This window comes from Cetorhinus maximus, unplaced genomic scaffold (assembly GCF_964194155.1).
Source record: "Cetorhinus maximus unplaced genomic scaffold, sCetMax3.hap1.1 HAP1_SCAFFOLD_457, whole genome shotgun sequence".
Lineage (NCBI taxonomy): Eukaryota > Metazoa > Chordata > Chondrichthyes > Lamniformes > Cetorhinidae > Cetorhinus > Cetorhinus maximus.
Window position 1 is genome coordinate 124,626 of NW_027596401.1, and position 16,070 is coordinate 140,695.

Below are 16,070 nucleotides of genomic sequence, written 5' to 3' on the forward strand. Positions count from 1 at the left end.
GGGGGACACAGTCTAAAAGCAGGGGGCCTCCCATTTAAGACGGAGATGAGATGAGATGAGATGTGGGTTGTAGGGGCTGGAGCAGGTCACAGAGATAGGGTGGGGACCGGGGGTGGAGATGAAAACCAGGATGAATGTTCGACAATGGAGATGCTGACTATCAGGGATCGTCAGCATGGCTTTGTCAGAGGGAGGTCATGCCTAACACATTTGACTGAATTTTTTGAGGAGGTGACCAGGTGTGTAGATGAGGGTAGTGCAGTTGATATAGTTTATATGGATTTCAGCAAAGCCTTTGACAAGGGTCCCACATAGGAGACTTATAAAGAAGGCAAATGCACATGGGATACAGGGTAATTTGATAAGGTGGATTCAAAATTGGCTTAGTTGTAGGAGACAGAGGGTGATGACAGAAGGATGCTTTAGTGACTGGAAGCCAGTGTCCAGTGGCGTACCACAGGGATCTGTGCTGGGTCCCCTATTATTCGTCATGTCTATAAACGACATAGATGACTATGTGGGGGGTAGGATTAGTAAGTTTGTGGATGACACAAAGATTGGCCAGGTGGTTAACAGTGAGGTTGAGTGTCTTGGGCTACAGGAAGATATAGACGGGATGGTCAAATGGGCAGGTAAGTGGCAGATGGAATTTAACCCTGAAAAGTGTGAGGTGATACACTTTGGAAGGAGTAATTTGACAAGGAAGTATTCAATGAACGGCATGACACTAGGAAGTTCTGAGGAACAAAGGGACCTTGGCGTGTGTGTCCATAGATCTCTGAAGGTGGAGGGGCATGTTAGTGGGGTGGTGAAAAAGGCAAATGGGACACTTGCCTTTATCAATCAAGGCATAGATTACAAAAGTAGGGAGGTCATGTTGGAGTTGTATAGAACCTTGGTGAGGCCACAGCTGGAGTACTGTGTGCAGTTCTGGTTGCCACATTATAGGAAGGATGTGATTGCACTGGAGGGGGTGCAGAGGCGATTCACCAGGATGTTGCCTGGGATGAAACATTTAAGTTATGAAGAGAGGCTGGATAGACTTGGGTTGTTTTCGTTGGAGCAGAGAAGACTGAGGGGTGACCTGATCGAGGTGTACAAGATTATGAGGGGCATGGACAGGGTGGTTAGGGAGCAGCTGTTCCCCTTAGTTGAAGGGTCAGTCACAAGGGGACATAAGTTCAAGGTGAGGGGCAGGAGGTTTAGGGGGGGATGTGGGGAAAAGCTTTTTTACCCAGAGGGTGGTGAGGGTCTGGAATGCGCTGCCTGGGAGGGTGGTGGAGGTGGGTTGCCTCACATTCTTTAAAAAGTACCTGGATGAGCACTTGGCACCTCATAACATTCAAGGCTATGGGCCAAGTGCTGGTCAATGGGATTAGGTAGGTAGGTCAGGTGTTTGTTTCTCACGTGTCGGTGCAGACTCGATGGGCCAAAGGGCCTCTTCTGCACTGTGTGATTCTGTGAGTGGGAATTTCCTCTCTCAGAGGGGCGCTAGCCTGTGGAATTCTCTTCCTCAGAGAGCGGTAGAGGCTGGGTCACTGAGCAGATTCACGGCCGAGTCCGATTTTTGATCGGTGAGGGAGTCGAAGGGTACTGGGGATGGACAGGAGTGTGGAGTGAAGGCCGCAGTCAGATCAGCTATGACCCTATTGAATGGTGGAATGGCTGCCTTCTGCTTTTTGGACTCTGGGTCCATACTCGATGGAGTTTAGAAGGATGAGGTGGGGGATCTGATTGAAACTTACAGAATACTGAAAGGCCTGGATAGAGTGGACGTGGGGAAGATGTTTCCATTAGTAGGAGAGACTAGGACCCGAGGACACAGCCTCAGAGTAAAGGGAAGACCTTTTAGAACAGAGATGAGGAGAAACTTCTTTAGCCAGAGAGTGGTGAATCGATGGAATTCATTGCCGCAGAAGGCTGTGGAGGCCAGGTCATTGAGTGTATTTAAGACCGAGATCGATAGGTTCTTGATTGGTAAGGGGATCAAAGGTTACGGGGAGAAGGCGGGAGAATGGGGGTCGAGAAACTTATCAGTCATGATTGAATGGTGGAGCAGACTCGATGGGCCGAATGGCCTAATTTCTGCTCCTATGTCTTATGGTCTTATGGTCTTTGGCCCTGAGTTCCTGAGTGCTGAACTACACCTTAACCCCGTCCGTCCATCTCCGCTCCGAATCCCTCCATCCTGTGGTCAAGGACAAATCCAGCGATCCTGGATTGGAAATGAATTACTGTCCTCCCACCCACCCACCCACCTACCACCCCTTCAACCTCCCACAACCCCCCCCTCCTCAACCCCCCCCTCCCAACCCTCCCAGCCTCCGCTGTTTGTTGTGGGGCCCAGAGTTCCACTTGCCTATCACCCTCTGTGTGAAGAACTGTTTCCAACCTTCTCTCCTCATCTCTCCTCTGTGTCTGGAACTCGCTGCCAGAGGAGGTGGTGGAAGCAGGTACGATAGTGGCGTTTAAGAGGCAGCTTGACCAATCCATGAATAGGATGGGAAATAGAGGGATACGGACCCCGGAAGTGCAAAATGTTTTGGTTGACGGGCAATATGATCGGCGCAGGCTTGGAGGGCCGAAGGGCCTGTTCCTGTGCTGTACTTTTCTTTGTTCTTTGTTCCCTTAGGCTTCTGTGCACCTCTCACCCCCACCCTCTATTCCCAACCAGAGGAGCAGGTTTCACTCTATCTACTCCCTTTACAAAACCGCCCCACCATCCCCCACCCAGAATAAATCCTCAGACAAATCCTTCCCCTTACCCTTCTAAATTCCAGGGAATGGAGGCCCAGTCTGCGTTTGAAAATGATGGAGAAGCTCAGCGGGTCGGACAGCATCCGGGTGGAGAGGGAGAAACAGGAAGTCGATGTTTGGAGTCAGTAGGACCCTGCTTGAGGGCTCGGCCTAGGCCGGGATATTGACGCCGGAGAGGAGGGGGGGTGGCGGCAATGGCCGACTGGGGCCATTGACCAACTCACCAACACCATTGACGGACCTGCCCGTCCACCCTCGAGGTCGGCGGGTAGGCCGGGAGCCCCGGCGGGCATTAGAAAAAAGCCTGAAACCCCGCCCACGGGCTTGGATGAGGTTCCATGTTGGTTTTTTCAAAATTGAATAAAAGTTTAACTCAAAAGTGATGGGCATGTCCCAGCTGTTGTCACATGAGGTGGGGGCATGTCAGGGAAAATTTTATTTTTCTATTTTTAGAATTTTTTTTAACATTTGGGGCCAATCGCCCTGAGGCTGCACTTAGCCTCAGGGAGGTGAGCGCGCTCTGTCTTGCGAAAGAGCGCAGTCTCGATTTTGGGATTCCACCCCCCCCACCCCGCCCTCACAGGGAGCGCACGGCGCCTCCTGGTGGACATAACGCTGGGCGGTACTTAATTGGCCCCCCCCTGAACTCCTCCCGCACCCCACCTCCCCAGACCGACGGGGGGTAAAATTCTGCCCCTAAGGTGTGGAGCCCGGGACTGGTCACAGTGACGCCAGGTGTGGTCCAACCAGGGCCTGGTGTAGGCTGAAGGAGGTGAACATGGCTGGAGGATTGTGTCCAATCCCAGGCGCCACACACACACACACACACACACACACACATTTTGGGTAGGATGTCAGGGCCTTGGAGAGGGTGCAAGGGAGATTGACTGGGACCGGTCCCAGGGAATGAGGGGCTTCAGTTCATGTGGAGGGACTGGGAGAATCCGGGATCGTTCTCCTCGGAGCGGAGAAGGTTAAGGGGGAGATTGAATCAAGACGTTCAACATCAGGAGGGGGTTTGGGTAGAGTCGATGAGGGAGAAAGTGTTTCCAGTGGGCAGGAGGGTCGGGAACCAGAGGGACACAGATTGAAGAGAATCGGGGAAAAGAACCAGAGGGGGAGATGAGGAGGATTTTGTTTTACACACAGCGAGTTGTTGTGATCTGGAAGGCGCTGCCTGAAAGGGCGGTGGAAGCAGATTCAATAGGAACTTTCAAAAAGGGGGGGGAATTGGAGAAATACTTGATGGGGAAAAATTTGCAGGGCTGTGGGGGGAACGAGCAGGAGGGGGAGAGAGTGGGGACTAATTGCATAGACCTTTCAAAGAGCCTGTACAGGAACGATGGGCCGAATGGCCTCCTGTTTGTTGGGCTAGGTGAGTTTAGGATCCCTCCACACAGGGTAGGCGGTGTCTCAATGTTGAGCAGAGAGCCAGCCCGGGGTATCGGTAACGCTTTTATCCTTTTCAGCCTCTCCCAGGAACCTATCCATTGCCCTGCCCGACAACACGACAGCCAACTCTTCCATCGAGAGCGCCGAAGGGCAGTCGCTGTCCCTCTTCTGCTCCGTGGAAAGCATTCCGGCCTCCAACCTGACCTGGGAAGTCAACGGGGTGGTCCGGAACAGCAGCGTCGGGAGCAACCAGTTGTGGCTGCACACCGACAACGTCACCTACCTGGAAGATGGAAAGCATGAGTGCGTGGCGGTGAATCCTCATGGTGTGGATCGGACTTCAGTGGCTGTCACTGTTAGATGTGAGTACCCTCGCAGGCGCCCTGCCCTCCCCCTCTTCGTCGGGATCGACAACACACGGTGCTTGAGGGGTTCCCAAGTCGAGATATTTGGCGCTGAGAAAATGGCGGTGTCCAAACTCACCGGCACCGGGAGGAGTGTAGGCCCCGTGAAGCCCCCCTCGAGCCTGTTACACAGGAACAGGAGGAGGCCCCATTCAGCCCCCTCGAGCCTGTTACACAGGAACAGGAGGAGGCCCATTCAGCCCCCTCGAGCCTGTTACACAGGAACAGGAGGAGGCCTGTTCAGCCCCCTCGAGCCTATTACACAGGAACAGGGGGAGGCCCATTCAGCTCCCTCGAGCCTCTTACACAGGAACAGGAGGAGGCCCATTCAGCCCCCTCGAGCCTGTTACACAGGAACAGGAGGAGGCCCGTTCGGCCCCCTCGAGCCTGTTGCACTGTTCTGTCAAACCACTGCTGATCTGTGTCTTTACTGTAACTACCCAGCTTTGCTTCAGGTCTTTCTAATCTCCGAACCCAACCAGAATCTCTCAATCTCAGTCTTCAAACTTTTGGTTGACTCTGAGCCCGGACAGCTGTACAGTGGGAAGTGTCCACGATTATCCAAACGCCCACAGCACAGAAACCATTCACGGGATGTGGGTGTCGCTGGCTGGGCCCAGCATTTCTTGCCCATCCCTAATTGCCCCTTGAGAAGGTGGTGGGTGAGCTGCCTTCTTGAGCCGCTGCAGTCCCTGTGGTGTAGGTACACCCACGGCGCTGTTAGGGAGGGAGTCCCAGGATTTTGACCCAGCGACAGTGAAGGAACGGCCGATATATTTCCAAGTCAGGATTGTGAGTGGCTCGGAGGGGTACTTCCAGGTGGTGGTGTTCCCCATGTGTCTGCTGCCCTTGTCCTTCTAGATGGTAGTGGTTGTGGGTTTGGAAGGTGCTGTCGAAGGAGCCTTGGTGAGTTGCTGCAGTGCATCTTGTAGATGGTACACACACTGCTGCTACTGTGCGTCGGTGGTGGAGGGAGTGAATGTTTGTGGATGTGGTGCCCATCAAGCGGGGCTGCTTTGTCCTGGATGGTGTTGAGCTTCTTGAGTGTTGTGGGAGCTGCACTCATCCAGGCAAGTGGGGAGTATTCCATCACACTCCTGACTTGTGCCTTGTAGATGGTGGACAGGCTTTGGGGGAGTCAGGAGGTGAGTTACTCTCCGCAGAATTCCCAGCCTTTGACATCATCATTGGGTACGAGTCTGATGTTAACCAGTTCACACTCCAGACAAAAAACCATTTAAGCTCTCAGCATCCACACAGCTTGGTGTCCTCCGCGACTGTCCTATGGAAACTCCAAGACTCCCGCTGATGTGCATCACCCACTCCCAAGGCCAGTCCGTAAAAGTCACTCCTCGCCTCACGTTTCTGCTCTGTTCACTCGACCTTTCAGATTCTCCCAAGGAGACAGCGGTGAGGGTGGTCGGAGGTCGGCCCGCGATAAGAGAGGGAGACAACGTCACGCTGACCTGCTTCAGCAAAAGTAACCCCCCGGTCGCCAACTACAGCTGGTTCCGGCTTGGCAACAGCAACTGGACCGAGCTGACCCCGAGCGGTCAGTCCGTTATCCTGGGCCTGGTGACGCGGGACAATGATGCCTGGTTCTACTGCAGAGCGGAGAGCGCACTGGGATCCAGCGACTCGAGCCCCCTGTTCATCAGCGCTGAGTGTAAGTGATACCACCAGCCCCCCTGCTTCAACAACCAGCTGCATTTATATGCCGCCTTTAATACACTAAAATGTCCCTCTCAGGCACTTGAGAGGAGCAGCGATCGACCAATGTTTGACCAAGAGCTGAACTGGATTGTAAGATCAATCCCTTTTTGGGGGGTGGGGGGGAAGCTGCCTTGGATCCAGGAGCACCACCCCGCTCCCCCACCCCCCCCACCAAAATAACCGGCCTCACTTGAGTTCACGGTAGCCATTTCGCACAGACACTTGTTTGGGGGTTTGTGCAAGTGAATTACCTCTCCCCCCCCACCCCCACCAAGGAAGGTGACTATCGAGAGATATTCCCTGCTTCCAGAGAGCCTATTCGATAATCTGTCAGCTAGGTTATAAGTAATAATCGTTCCGGAGCACGGAACTTGAGTGTTGCTGAAAAAAGAGACATGTCGAACCTTTTCGTCTAGCACTCATCAGGATTTGCAAGAACGCCAATGCAAGGGGGGAAAACAACAATTTATACTGCATGTGAAGAGAGTGCTGATTGGTTGGCAAGTGGGCTCCGACTGGTAGAGGCGTTGCCATGGAGATTGCGCCAGTGGTGGTGACCGACAGCTCACCGCCAAGCATTGTTTGAAATTTCAGCTAAACAGAATAAGTTACAGCCATTCACTGACTCATTCCTCAGGGCAAATGCCTTGACCCATTAGGGTCAAGCTGCCCGGTTTAACTCTCAAACAATGCTTGGCGGTGAACTGTCAGTCACCATCACCGGTGCATTCTCCATGGCGCAGCCTCTACCAATCAGAGCCCACTAGCCAGCCAATCAGCACTCTCTTCACATGCAGTATAAATTGTTGTTTCCCGCCCCCCCCCTTACTTTGGTATTCTTGCAAAGTGTCCTGATGAGTGCAAGACAAAACCCTTCGACACGTCTCTTTTTTTCAGCAATACTTAGATTATCATTACCCGGATCTTATCAGGGTCCGGGTAAGCGGGGAAGGGGGGGGTGGGGTGGGGTGGCGGGATTATCTATTCAAAAATTGTATTTTCCCACTTTCAGAGAGGCGGGTTCTTAAACTGCTTAACGGGAAACTACGTGAGATGTTACATTTCACTAACTTATTTGCAGGTTTAATAAAGAACCATTTAACATGCAATTAACTTTGAAATGGACAAGTACAAGATTGTAGATCGTCTCAGTTCTGATATAGAATCCAGTGAAAAATGCAACGCTACAGACTAAAAATCTCTTTCGGGTACCCATCGAATATGGGAAGCAAAGTGTTACTTTAAATCCCTGAGGGTTTCAGTTGCACAAGCAGAAGGGCCACTAAAACTGTTCCAAACTGCATGGGCTCTTCGACAACCCGAGAAGCGTGGGAGGGTTCTCAATACTTCTTAAACCCTCCTACGACACATCATATTCTCTAGGGGGAAACCTTGCACCTTTATACCCTTCGAAGCTAACTAACTGCCTCCTTCGCTGAACGCCTTCCCTTTTCATTATCGCTTGTGATTCACGATAATTTAACTGTTGAGAATGGGCTGATCGCATGAACACTGTGAGCAGTCCATAAGAGATAGGAGCTGAAATTAGGCCATTCAGCCCATCGAGTCCGCTCCGCCATTCAATCATGGCTGATAAGTTTCTCAACCCCCATTCTCCCGCCTTCTCCCCGTCACCTTTGATCCCCCTTACCAATCAAGAACGTATCTATCTCGGTCTTAAATACACTCAATGACCTGGTCTCCGCAGCCTTCTGTGGCAATGAATTCCATCGATTCACCACTCTCTGGCTAAAGAAGTTTCTCCTCATCTCTGTTCTAAAAGGTCTTCCCTTTACTCTGAGTCTGTGCCCCTCGGGTCCTAGTCTCTCCTACTGTCATACGGTCAATACGCACCCGTGATTTATTCTAATATCAATCCTAATTAATTTCAGTTGCTTCTATATTTTCATAAAGCGGTTTTAAACTTTTAACGCAACATAGTGATTGTTTGAAAGATGCTCTCCCCGCCCCCAGCTTAGTGAAATTTGCGTTCTTACAGCATTCTTACACCTGTACCAGGTGTCTTAACAGCGTTCAATCCTGCTTTCAAAGTCTACCAGTCTGTCGTGGTGCATTGAGTGAATTGTTCAGAATGGATCACAGAATCGCAGGACCTATACAGCGCAGAGGGAGGCCATTCGGCCCATCGAGTCTGCGCTGGCTCCCTGATAGACCATTCTGCCCAGCCCCACTTCCCCTGCCTTATCCCCTGTCACCTTGCACGTTCTCTCTTTTCAGGGAGCAAACCCGATTCCTGTTTGAATACCTCGATCGAGACTGCCTCCTCCAGCCTCTCAGGAAGCTCGTTCCAGACTCCAACCACCCTCTGGGTGAAAAAAATTTTTCCTCACCTCACATTTACTCCTTTTGCCAATTGTTTTGAATCTGTGCCCTCTCGTTCTTGATGCTCCCTTGAGTGGGAACGGTTTCTCACTATTTACCCTGCCCATACCCCCCAGGATCTCCAATACCCTCTATCAAATCTCCACTCAGCCTCTTCTCCAAGGAAAACAGTCCCAACCTTTCCAATCTATCCTCATAGCTACAGTTCCTCATCCCGGGAATCATTGTTGTGAATCTCCTCTGTACTCTCATTAATACCTTCACATCCTTCCTCAAGTCTGGTGCCCAGAACTGGACGCAATACTCCAGATGAGGCCTAACTAGTGTCTTATACAAGTTCAACATGACCTCCTTACTCTTGTACTCAATTTCCCTATTAATAAAACTTAAGATACTAGATGCTTTATTAGCTGCTCTCTCAACCACCTTTAATGACTTATGTACATATACACCGAGGTCCCTCTGATCCTGCCTCTCCTTTAGAGTTTCTCCCTTTATTTTATACTGTCTCTCCACATTCCTCCTGCCAAAATGAATCACCTCACACTCCTCTGCATTAAGCTTCATCTCCCACTTGTCTGCCCAGTCCACCAACACGTTTATGCCCCTTTGAAGATCAAGACTATCCTCGTCACAGTTAACAATGTTTTCAGTCTACGTGTCATCTGCAAATTTTTAAATCATGCCCCAGACACCACAGCTACAGGTAGATAACCACCTTATCTACCTGTGCTGCCGCCTTCAGAGATCTATGGACATGTACACCAAGGCCCCTCTGACCCTCTGTACTTCCTAGGGTCCTACCATTCATTGTGTATTCCCGTGCCTTGTTAGTCCTCCCAAAATGCATCACTTCACACTGTTCAGGATTAAATTCCATTTGCCATTGCTCTGCCCACCTGACCATCCCGCCTATATAGTCCTGTAATCTAAGGCTTTCCTCCTCGCTATTTATCGCACCGCCAATTTTCGTGTCATCTGCGAACTTACTGATGATGCTTCCTCCATTCACATCTAGATCATTAATGTACACGGCAAATAGCCAGGGACCCAGCACCCAACCCTGTGGCACGCCACTGGACACAGGTTTCCAGTCACAAAAACAACCTTCGACCATCACCCTCTGCCTCCTGCCACTAAGTCAATTTTGGATCCGATTTACCAAATGCTGATTTGTCTTCCTCCCTGATTTCTACACCGATATCGTCCTTCTCCATAGTGAATACAGTACTCATTTAAAACCTCACCTACGTCTTCCAGCTCCCACACAGATTGTCACTGGTCCACAATGGGCCCTACTCTTTCCCTGGTTATCCCCTTGCCCCTAATATACTTATAAAACACCTTTGGATTTTCCTTTCTTTTACATGCCCATGTTGTCTCATGCCCCCTCTTCGCTCCCCAAATTTCTTTTTGAAGTAACCCCTGCGCTGGCCCTGAACTCTCATGATTTCCTTTCTGAATGACTCCCACTGATCTGATGTAGACATTCCGACAAGTAGCTGCTCCCAGTCCACTTGCACCAGATCCTGTCTTATCATATTGAAATTGGCCTTCCCCCCATTCATGGACCTTTATTTCCGGTCCATCTTTGTCCTTTTCCATAACTGCCTTAAATGTTACTGAGTTATGGTCACTATCACCGAAATGCTCCCCCACTGACACTTCTGCCATTTGCCCAGCTTCGTTCCCTAAAATTAAGTCCAGCACCGCCCCCTCTCTTGTAGGACTTTCTACATGCTGGCTTAAAAATCTCTCCTGGATACACTTTAAGAATTCTGCACCTCACACTTACACACTGTCCCTTTAATAACACAGTATCTAACCCCGTGCTGTACCTGTCCTGGGAGTGTTTGATGGGGGACGGTGTAGAGGAAGCTTTACTCTGTATCTAACCCCGTGCTGTACCTGTCCTGGGAGTGTTTGATGGGGACGGTGTAGAGGGAGCTTTACTCTGTATCTAACCCCGTGCTGTACCTGTCCTGGGAGTGTTTGATGGGGACAGTGTAGAGGGAGCTTTACTCTGTATCTAACCCCGTTCTGTACCTGTCCTGGGAGTGTTTGACGGGGATAGTGTAGAGGGAGCTTTACTCTGTATCTAACCCCGTGCTGAACCTGTCTTGACAATGGTGTGGGGAGGTTGTGTGGGGGTAACAGCCTCTCTGCACTGAGCCTGTCAAACCCTCCGAGGGTTTTATACCTTTCAACGAGATCACCTCTCAATCTCCAAAACTCTAGAGAATATCGGCCCATTCTCCCCGATCTCTCCTCATCGGACAAATCTCCCTCCCAACTCACATCCCAGGAATCAGTCTGATGATTCTTCCTTACACTGCCTCTATGAAAAGTCCATCCTTCCTTAGGTAAGGAGTCCGGAACTGTACACAGCGATCCAGGTCCAATCTCCCCAACGCCCTCGATAATCGTTGCAAGAGTTATTAATCTGTCATTTTGATCAAACTGCAATAAATGTATAACACACCAGCCTCTGTTCCTACTTTCTCAGATAAGCCGGAGATTTCCAAGCAGTCGAAGTGCACTCAGAGGTCAGAGGGGGTCACCTGCATCTGTGTGGCCAACTCCAACCCACCCGGAGACCTCACCTGGCACCTGCCCAGTGCCAACATCAGTGGTAACCAAACACACGGAGGTTTCGTGTCGTGGCAGGTCCGAGATGGGCATCTGGTGACTGGTTCCCTGACCCTGATGAGACCCCAGGATGAGGGGGAAGTGATGGCATCCTGCTCGGTTCAAAACCCTCACGGGGAAGCCATGTTCAAGGTGTATCTGTGGGTCAAAGGTGAGAGACTCGCTCGGGATCGCGGAGAGAGGAGTTTTAGTCTGATATCGGTGCCTGGTCCTACGTCAGGAGGTTCCGAAAGTTTCACTGCCAGCGGAGGACTTTAGGCGAAGTGTAGCCTCTGTTGTAATGTCAGAAAAGCGGCAGCCACTTTGTGCACAGCAAGATCCCACAAACAGCAATGTGATCATCTGTTTTTAGTGATGTTGGTTGAGGGATAAATATTGGCCCCAGGACACCGGGGAGAACTCCCCCCTGCTCTTCTTCCAAATAGTGGCTGTGGGATCTTTCACACCCGCCCGAGAGGGCAGACGGGGGCCTCGGTTTAGTGTCTCACCTGAAAGACAGTGCGGCACTCCCTCAGTACTGACCCTCCGACAGTGCAGCACTCCCTCAGTACTGACTCTCCGACAGTGCCGCACTCCCTCAGTACTGACCCTCCGACATTGCGGCGCTCCCTCAGTACTGACCCTCCGACAGTGAGGCGCTCCCTCAGTACTGACCCTCCGACAGTGCGGCACTCCCTCAGTACTGACCCTCCGACAGTGCGGCGCTCCCTCAGTACTGACCCTCTGACAGTGCAGCACTCCCTCAGTACTCACCCTCTGACAGTGCAGCACTCCCTCAGTACTGACCCTCCGACAGTGCGGCACTCGTTCAGTACTGACCCTCCGACAGTGCAGCGCTCCCTCAGTACTGACCCTCCGACAGTGCAGCATTCCCTCAGTACCGACCCTCCGACAGTGCAGCACTCCCTCAGTACTGACCCTCCGACAGTGCAGCACTCCCTCAGCACTGACCCTCCGACAGTGCAGCACTCCCTCAGTACTGACCCTCCGACAGTGTGGCACTCCCTCAGAACTGACCCTCCGACAGTGCAGCACTCCCTCAGTACTGACCCTCTGAGAGTGCAGCACTCCCTCAGTACCGACCCTCTGACAGTGCAGCACTCCCTCAGTACTGACCCTCTGAGAGTGCAGCACTCCCTCAGTACCGACCCTCTGACAGTGCGGCACTCCCTCAGTACAGACGCGCCGACAGTGCAGCGCTCCCTCAGTACCGATCCTCCGACAGAGCGGCACTCCCTCAGTACTGACCCTCCGACAGTGTAGCACTCCCTCAGTACTGACCCTCCGACAGTGCAGCACTCCCTCAGTACCGACCCTCCGACAGTGCGGCACTCCCTCAGTGCCGACCCTCCGACAGTGCGGCGCTCCCTCAGTACCGACCCTCCAACAGTGCAGCGCTCCCTCAGTACCAACCCTCTGACAGTGCAGCGCTCCCTCAGTACCGACGCTCCAACAGTGCAGCGCTCCCTCAGTACTGACCCTCCAACAGTGCAGCGCTCCCTCAGTACTGACCCTCCGACAGTGCAGCACTCCCTCAGTACTGACCCTCCGACTGTGTGGCGCTCCCTCAGTACCAACCCTCCAACAGTGCAGCGCTCCCTCAGTACTGACCCTCTGACAGTGCAGCACTCCCTCAGTACTGACCATCCGACAGTGCGTCTCTCCCTCAGTACTGACCCCTTGACAGTGCAGCACTCCCTCAGTACTGACCCTCCGACAGTGCAGCACTCCCTCAGTACTGACCCTCTGACAGTGCGGCACTCCCTCAGTACTGACCCTCCGACAGTGCGGCACTCCCTCAGTACTGACCCTCCGACAGTGTGGCACTCCCTCAGTACTGTCCCTCCAACACTGCGGCAATCCCTCAGTACTGACCCTCCGACAGTGCAGCACTCCCTCAGTACTGACCCTCCGACAGTGCGGCACTCCCTCAGTACTGTCTCTCCAACACTGTGGCACTCCCTCAGTCCTGACCCTCTGACAGTGCGGCACTCCCTCAGTACTGACCCTCCGACAGTGCAGCACTCCCTCAGTACTGACCCTCTGACAGTGCGGCACTCCCTCAGTACTGTCTCTCCAACACTGTGGCACTCCCTCAGTACTGACCCTCCGACAGTGCGTCGCTCCCTCAGTACTGACCCTCCGACAGTGCGGCGGACTTTAGGCGAAGTGTAACCTCTGTTGTAATGTCAGAAAAGCGGCAGCCACTTTGTGCACAGCAAGATCCCACAAACAGCAATGTGATCGTCTGTTTTTAGTGATGTTGGTTGAGGGATAAATGTTGGCCCCAGGACACCGGGGAGAACTCCCCCCTGCTCTTCTTCCAAATAGTGGCTGTGGGATCTTTCACACCCGCCCGAGAGGGCAGACGGGGGCCTCGGTTTAGTGTCTCACCTGAAAGACAGTGCGGCACTCCCTCTGTACTGACCCTCCGACAGTGCAGCACTCCCTCAGTACTGACTCTCCGACAGTGCCGCACTCCCTCAGTACTGACCCTCCGACAGTGCGGCGCTCCCTCAGTACTGACCCTCCGACAGTGCGGCGCTCCCTCAGTACTGACCCTCCGACAGTGCAGCACTCCCTCAGTACTGACCCTCTGACAGTGCAGCACTCCCTCAGTACTGACCCTCCGACAGTGCGGCGCTCCCTCAGTACTGGCACTCCGACAGTTCAGCACTCCCTCAGTACTGACCCTCCGACAGTGCGGCGCTCCCTCAGTACTGACCCTCCGACAGTGCAGCACTCCCTCAGCACTGACACTGGTGAGTGTCGGCCTGGGCTATGTGGCGATGTCTCTGGGACCCCACTCTTTAGCTCAGGTTTAACAGAGAGGGTTTGGGTGCTAAAGCCAACCTGCATCACCTTATAACATCTGAGTGCCTCTCTGAAACATTGCAGCAATGCCTTCGTGGTGACTGAGCTGACATATCGCACAGTTTCTGCGCTCTGCCTGGTTTTTAACGGCCAGAGTAACTCGGGACGTTGTGTTTTCAGGAAATGGACCTGACCTGGTGCAGCTGGTTCTGGCCGTGCTGGCTGGTGCTCTGGGGGCTCTCATTTTGTCTTTGCTACTGATTAAGATCGTCTTTTGCAGCCAGAGGTAAGATCGCGTTCCGACGAGGAGATGAATTAAGCGCATTTCTGTAGCGCCCTTCACACCCTCGGGTGCCTTCATCCGCTGACTGTGCCTTAGTTTTTCACTTGTACACTGGCTACACCCAGCTCTAACTCACCAGCATATCTCTCAACCACAATTGTGCACAGTGCTCCCAGTGTGGTGTAACCAAGGGATATGGAGACCGGAACTGTGCACAGTGCTCCCAGTGTGGTCTAACCAAGGGATATGGAGACCTGAACTGTGCACAGTGCTCCCAGTGTAGTCTAAACAAGGGATATGGAGACCGGAACTGTGCACAGTGCTCCCAGTGTGGTCTAACCAAGGGATACGGAGACTGGAACTGTGCACAGTGCTCCCAGAGTGGTCTAAACAAGGGATATGGAGACCGGAACTGTGCACAGTGCTCCCAGTGTGGTCTAACCAAGGGATACGGAGACTGGAACTGTGCACAGTGCTCCCAGTGTGGTCTAACCAAGGGATATGGAGACTGGAACTGTGCACAGTGCTCCCAGTGTGGTCTAACCAAGGGTTATGGAGACTGGAACTGTGCATAGTGCTCCCAGTGTGGTCTAACCAAGGGCTATGGAGACCGGAACTGTGCACAGTGCTCCCAGTGTGATCTAACCAAGGGATATGGAGACCGGAACTGTGCACAGTGCTCCCAGTGTGGTCTAACCAAGGGATATGGAGAACGGAACTGTGCACAGTGCTCCCAGTGTGGTCTAATCAAGAGATATGGAGACCGGAACTGTGCACAGTGCTCCCAGTGTGTTCTAACCAAGGGATATGGAGACTGGAACTGTGCACAGTGCTCCCAGTGTGGTCTAACCAAGGGATATGGAGACTGGAACTGTGCACAGTGCTCCCAGTGTGGTCTAAACAGGGGATATGGAGACTGGAACTGTGCACAGTACTCCCAGTGTGGTCTAACCAAGGGATATGGAGACTGGAACTGTGCACAGTGCTCCCAGTGTGGCTGTAGAACAATTGTACGTAGGTTTGCAGCTGTTCAATTCTGTCTGTCTGGGAATGAACCCCGATGTTTCCGTCGCCTCTCCCCTGGCCCTTGTTAAGCTGTGTTGCTGTCGCTCGTGGTCTCGTCACCTGTTTGCTCCTCATTACAGGAAGAAGAAGGAGCAGATCCCAGGCGTAGCTACAGAAATGGAACAGCTGACCGCACGGCACACCTCAGTCTCAGCTGCGATCCTGGTATGGGAAGGACCTCCTTGGTTTCGTTATGCATGATAATGTTCACCCCCCTCCCCATTCATATGTGCCTGATGGGGGCACCCTTTAAAAAGTACCTGGATGAGCACTGGGCACCTCAGAACATTCGAGGTTATGGGGCCAAGCGCTGGTCAATGGGGTTAGGCGGGTCGGTCAGGTATTTGTTCCTCCCGTGTCGGTGCAGACTCGATGGGCCGAAGGGCCTCTTCTGCACTGTGTGTGATTCTGTGATCGGAGCGGGTAGATCAGACTGTGGGACCAAACAGCACACAGGAGGGCCATTCAGCCCATCGCGCCTGTGCCGTCTCTGAAAGGCCTCTTCAATCAGTCCCCACTCTCCCACCCACACACACTCCCCCCCTCCAACCCGACAAGCTCTTTCCCCCATAGCCCTGCAAATTTCCCCCCTTTCAGTATTCATCCCGTGCACCCAATTGACAAGATAGAGAGGAACTACTCCCTCTGGG

The 16,070-nt window shown here is 52.7% G+C and overlaps 1 protein-coding gene across 1 annotated transcript in view; it reads left to right on the forward strand.

The window, feature by feature from the left end:
• Positions 1–16,070, forward strand: part of LOC144673738 (myelin-associated glycoprotein-like) — a 34,508-nt gene that overhangs the window by 16,994 nt on the left and 1,444 nt on the right. The window contains exons 4-8 of the mRNA XM_078535439.1: positions 4,227–4,511; positions 5,944–6,219; positions 11,116–11,409; positions 14,253–14,358; positions 15,501–15,585. Of these exons, the coding sequence (XP_078391565.1) occupies positions 4,227–4,511; positions 5,944–6,219; positions 11,116–11,409; positions 14,253–14,358; positions 15,501–15,585 (1,046 nt within the window). The remainder of the gene's footprint in view (positions 1–4,226; positions 4,512–5,943; positions 6,220–11,115; positions 11,410–14,252; positions 14,359–15,500; positions 15,586–16,070) is intronic.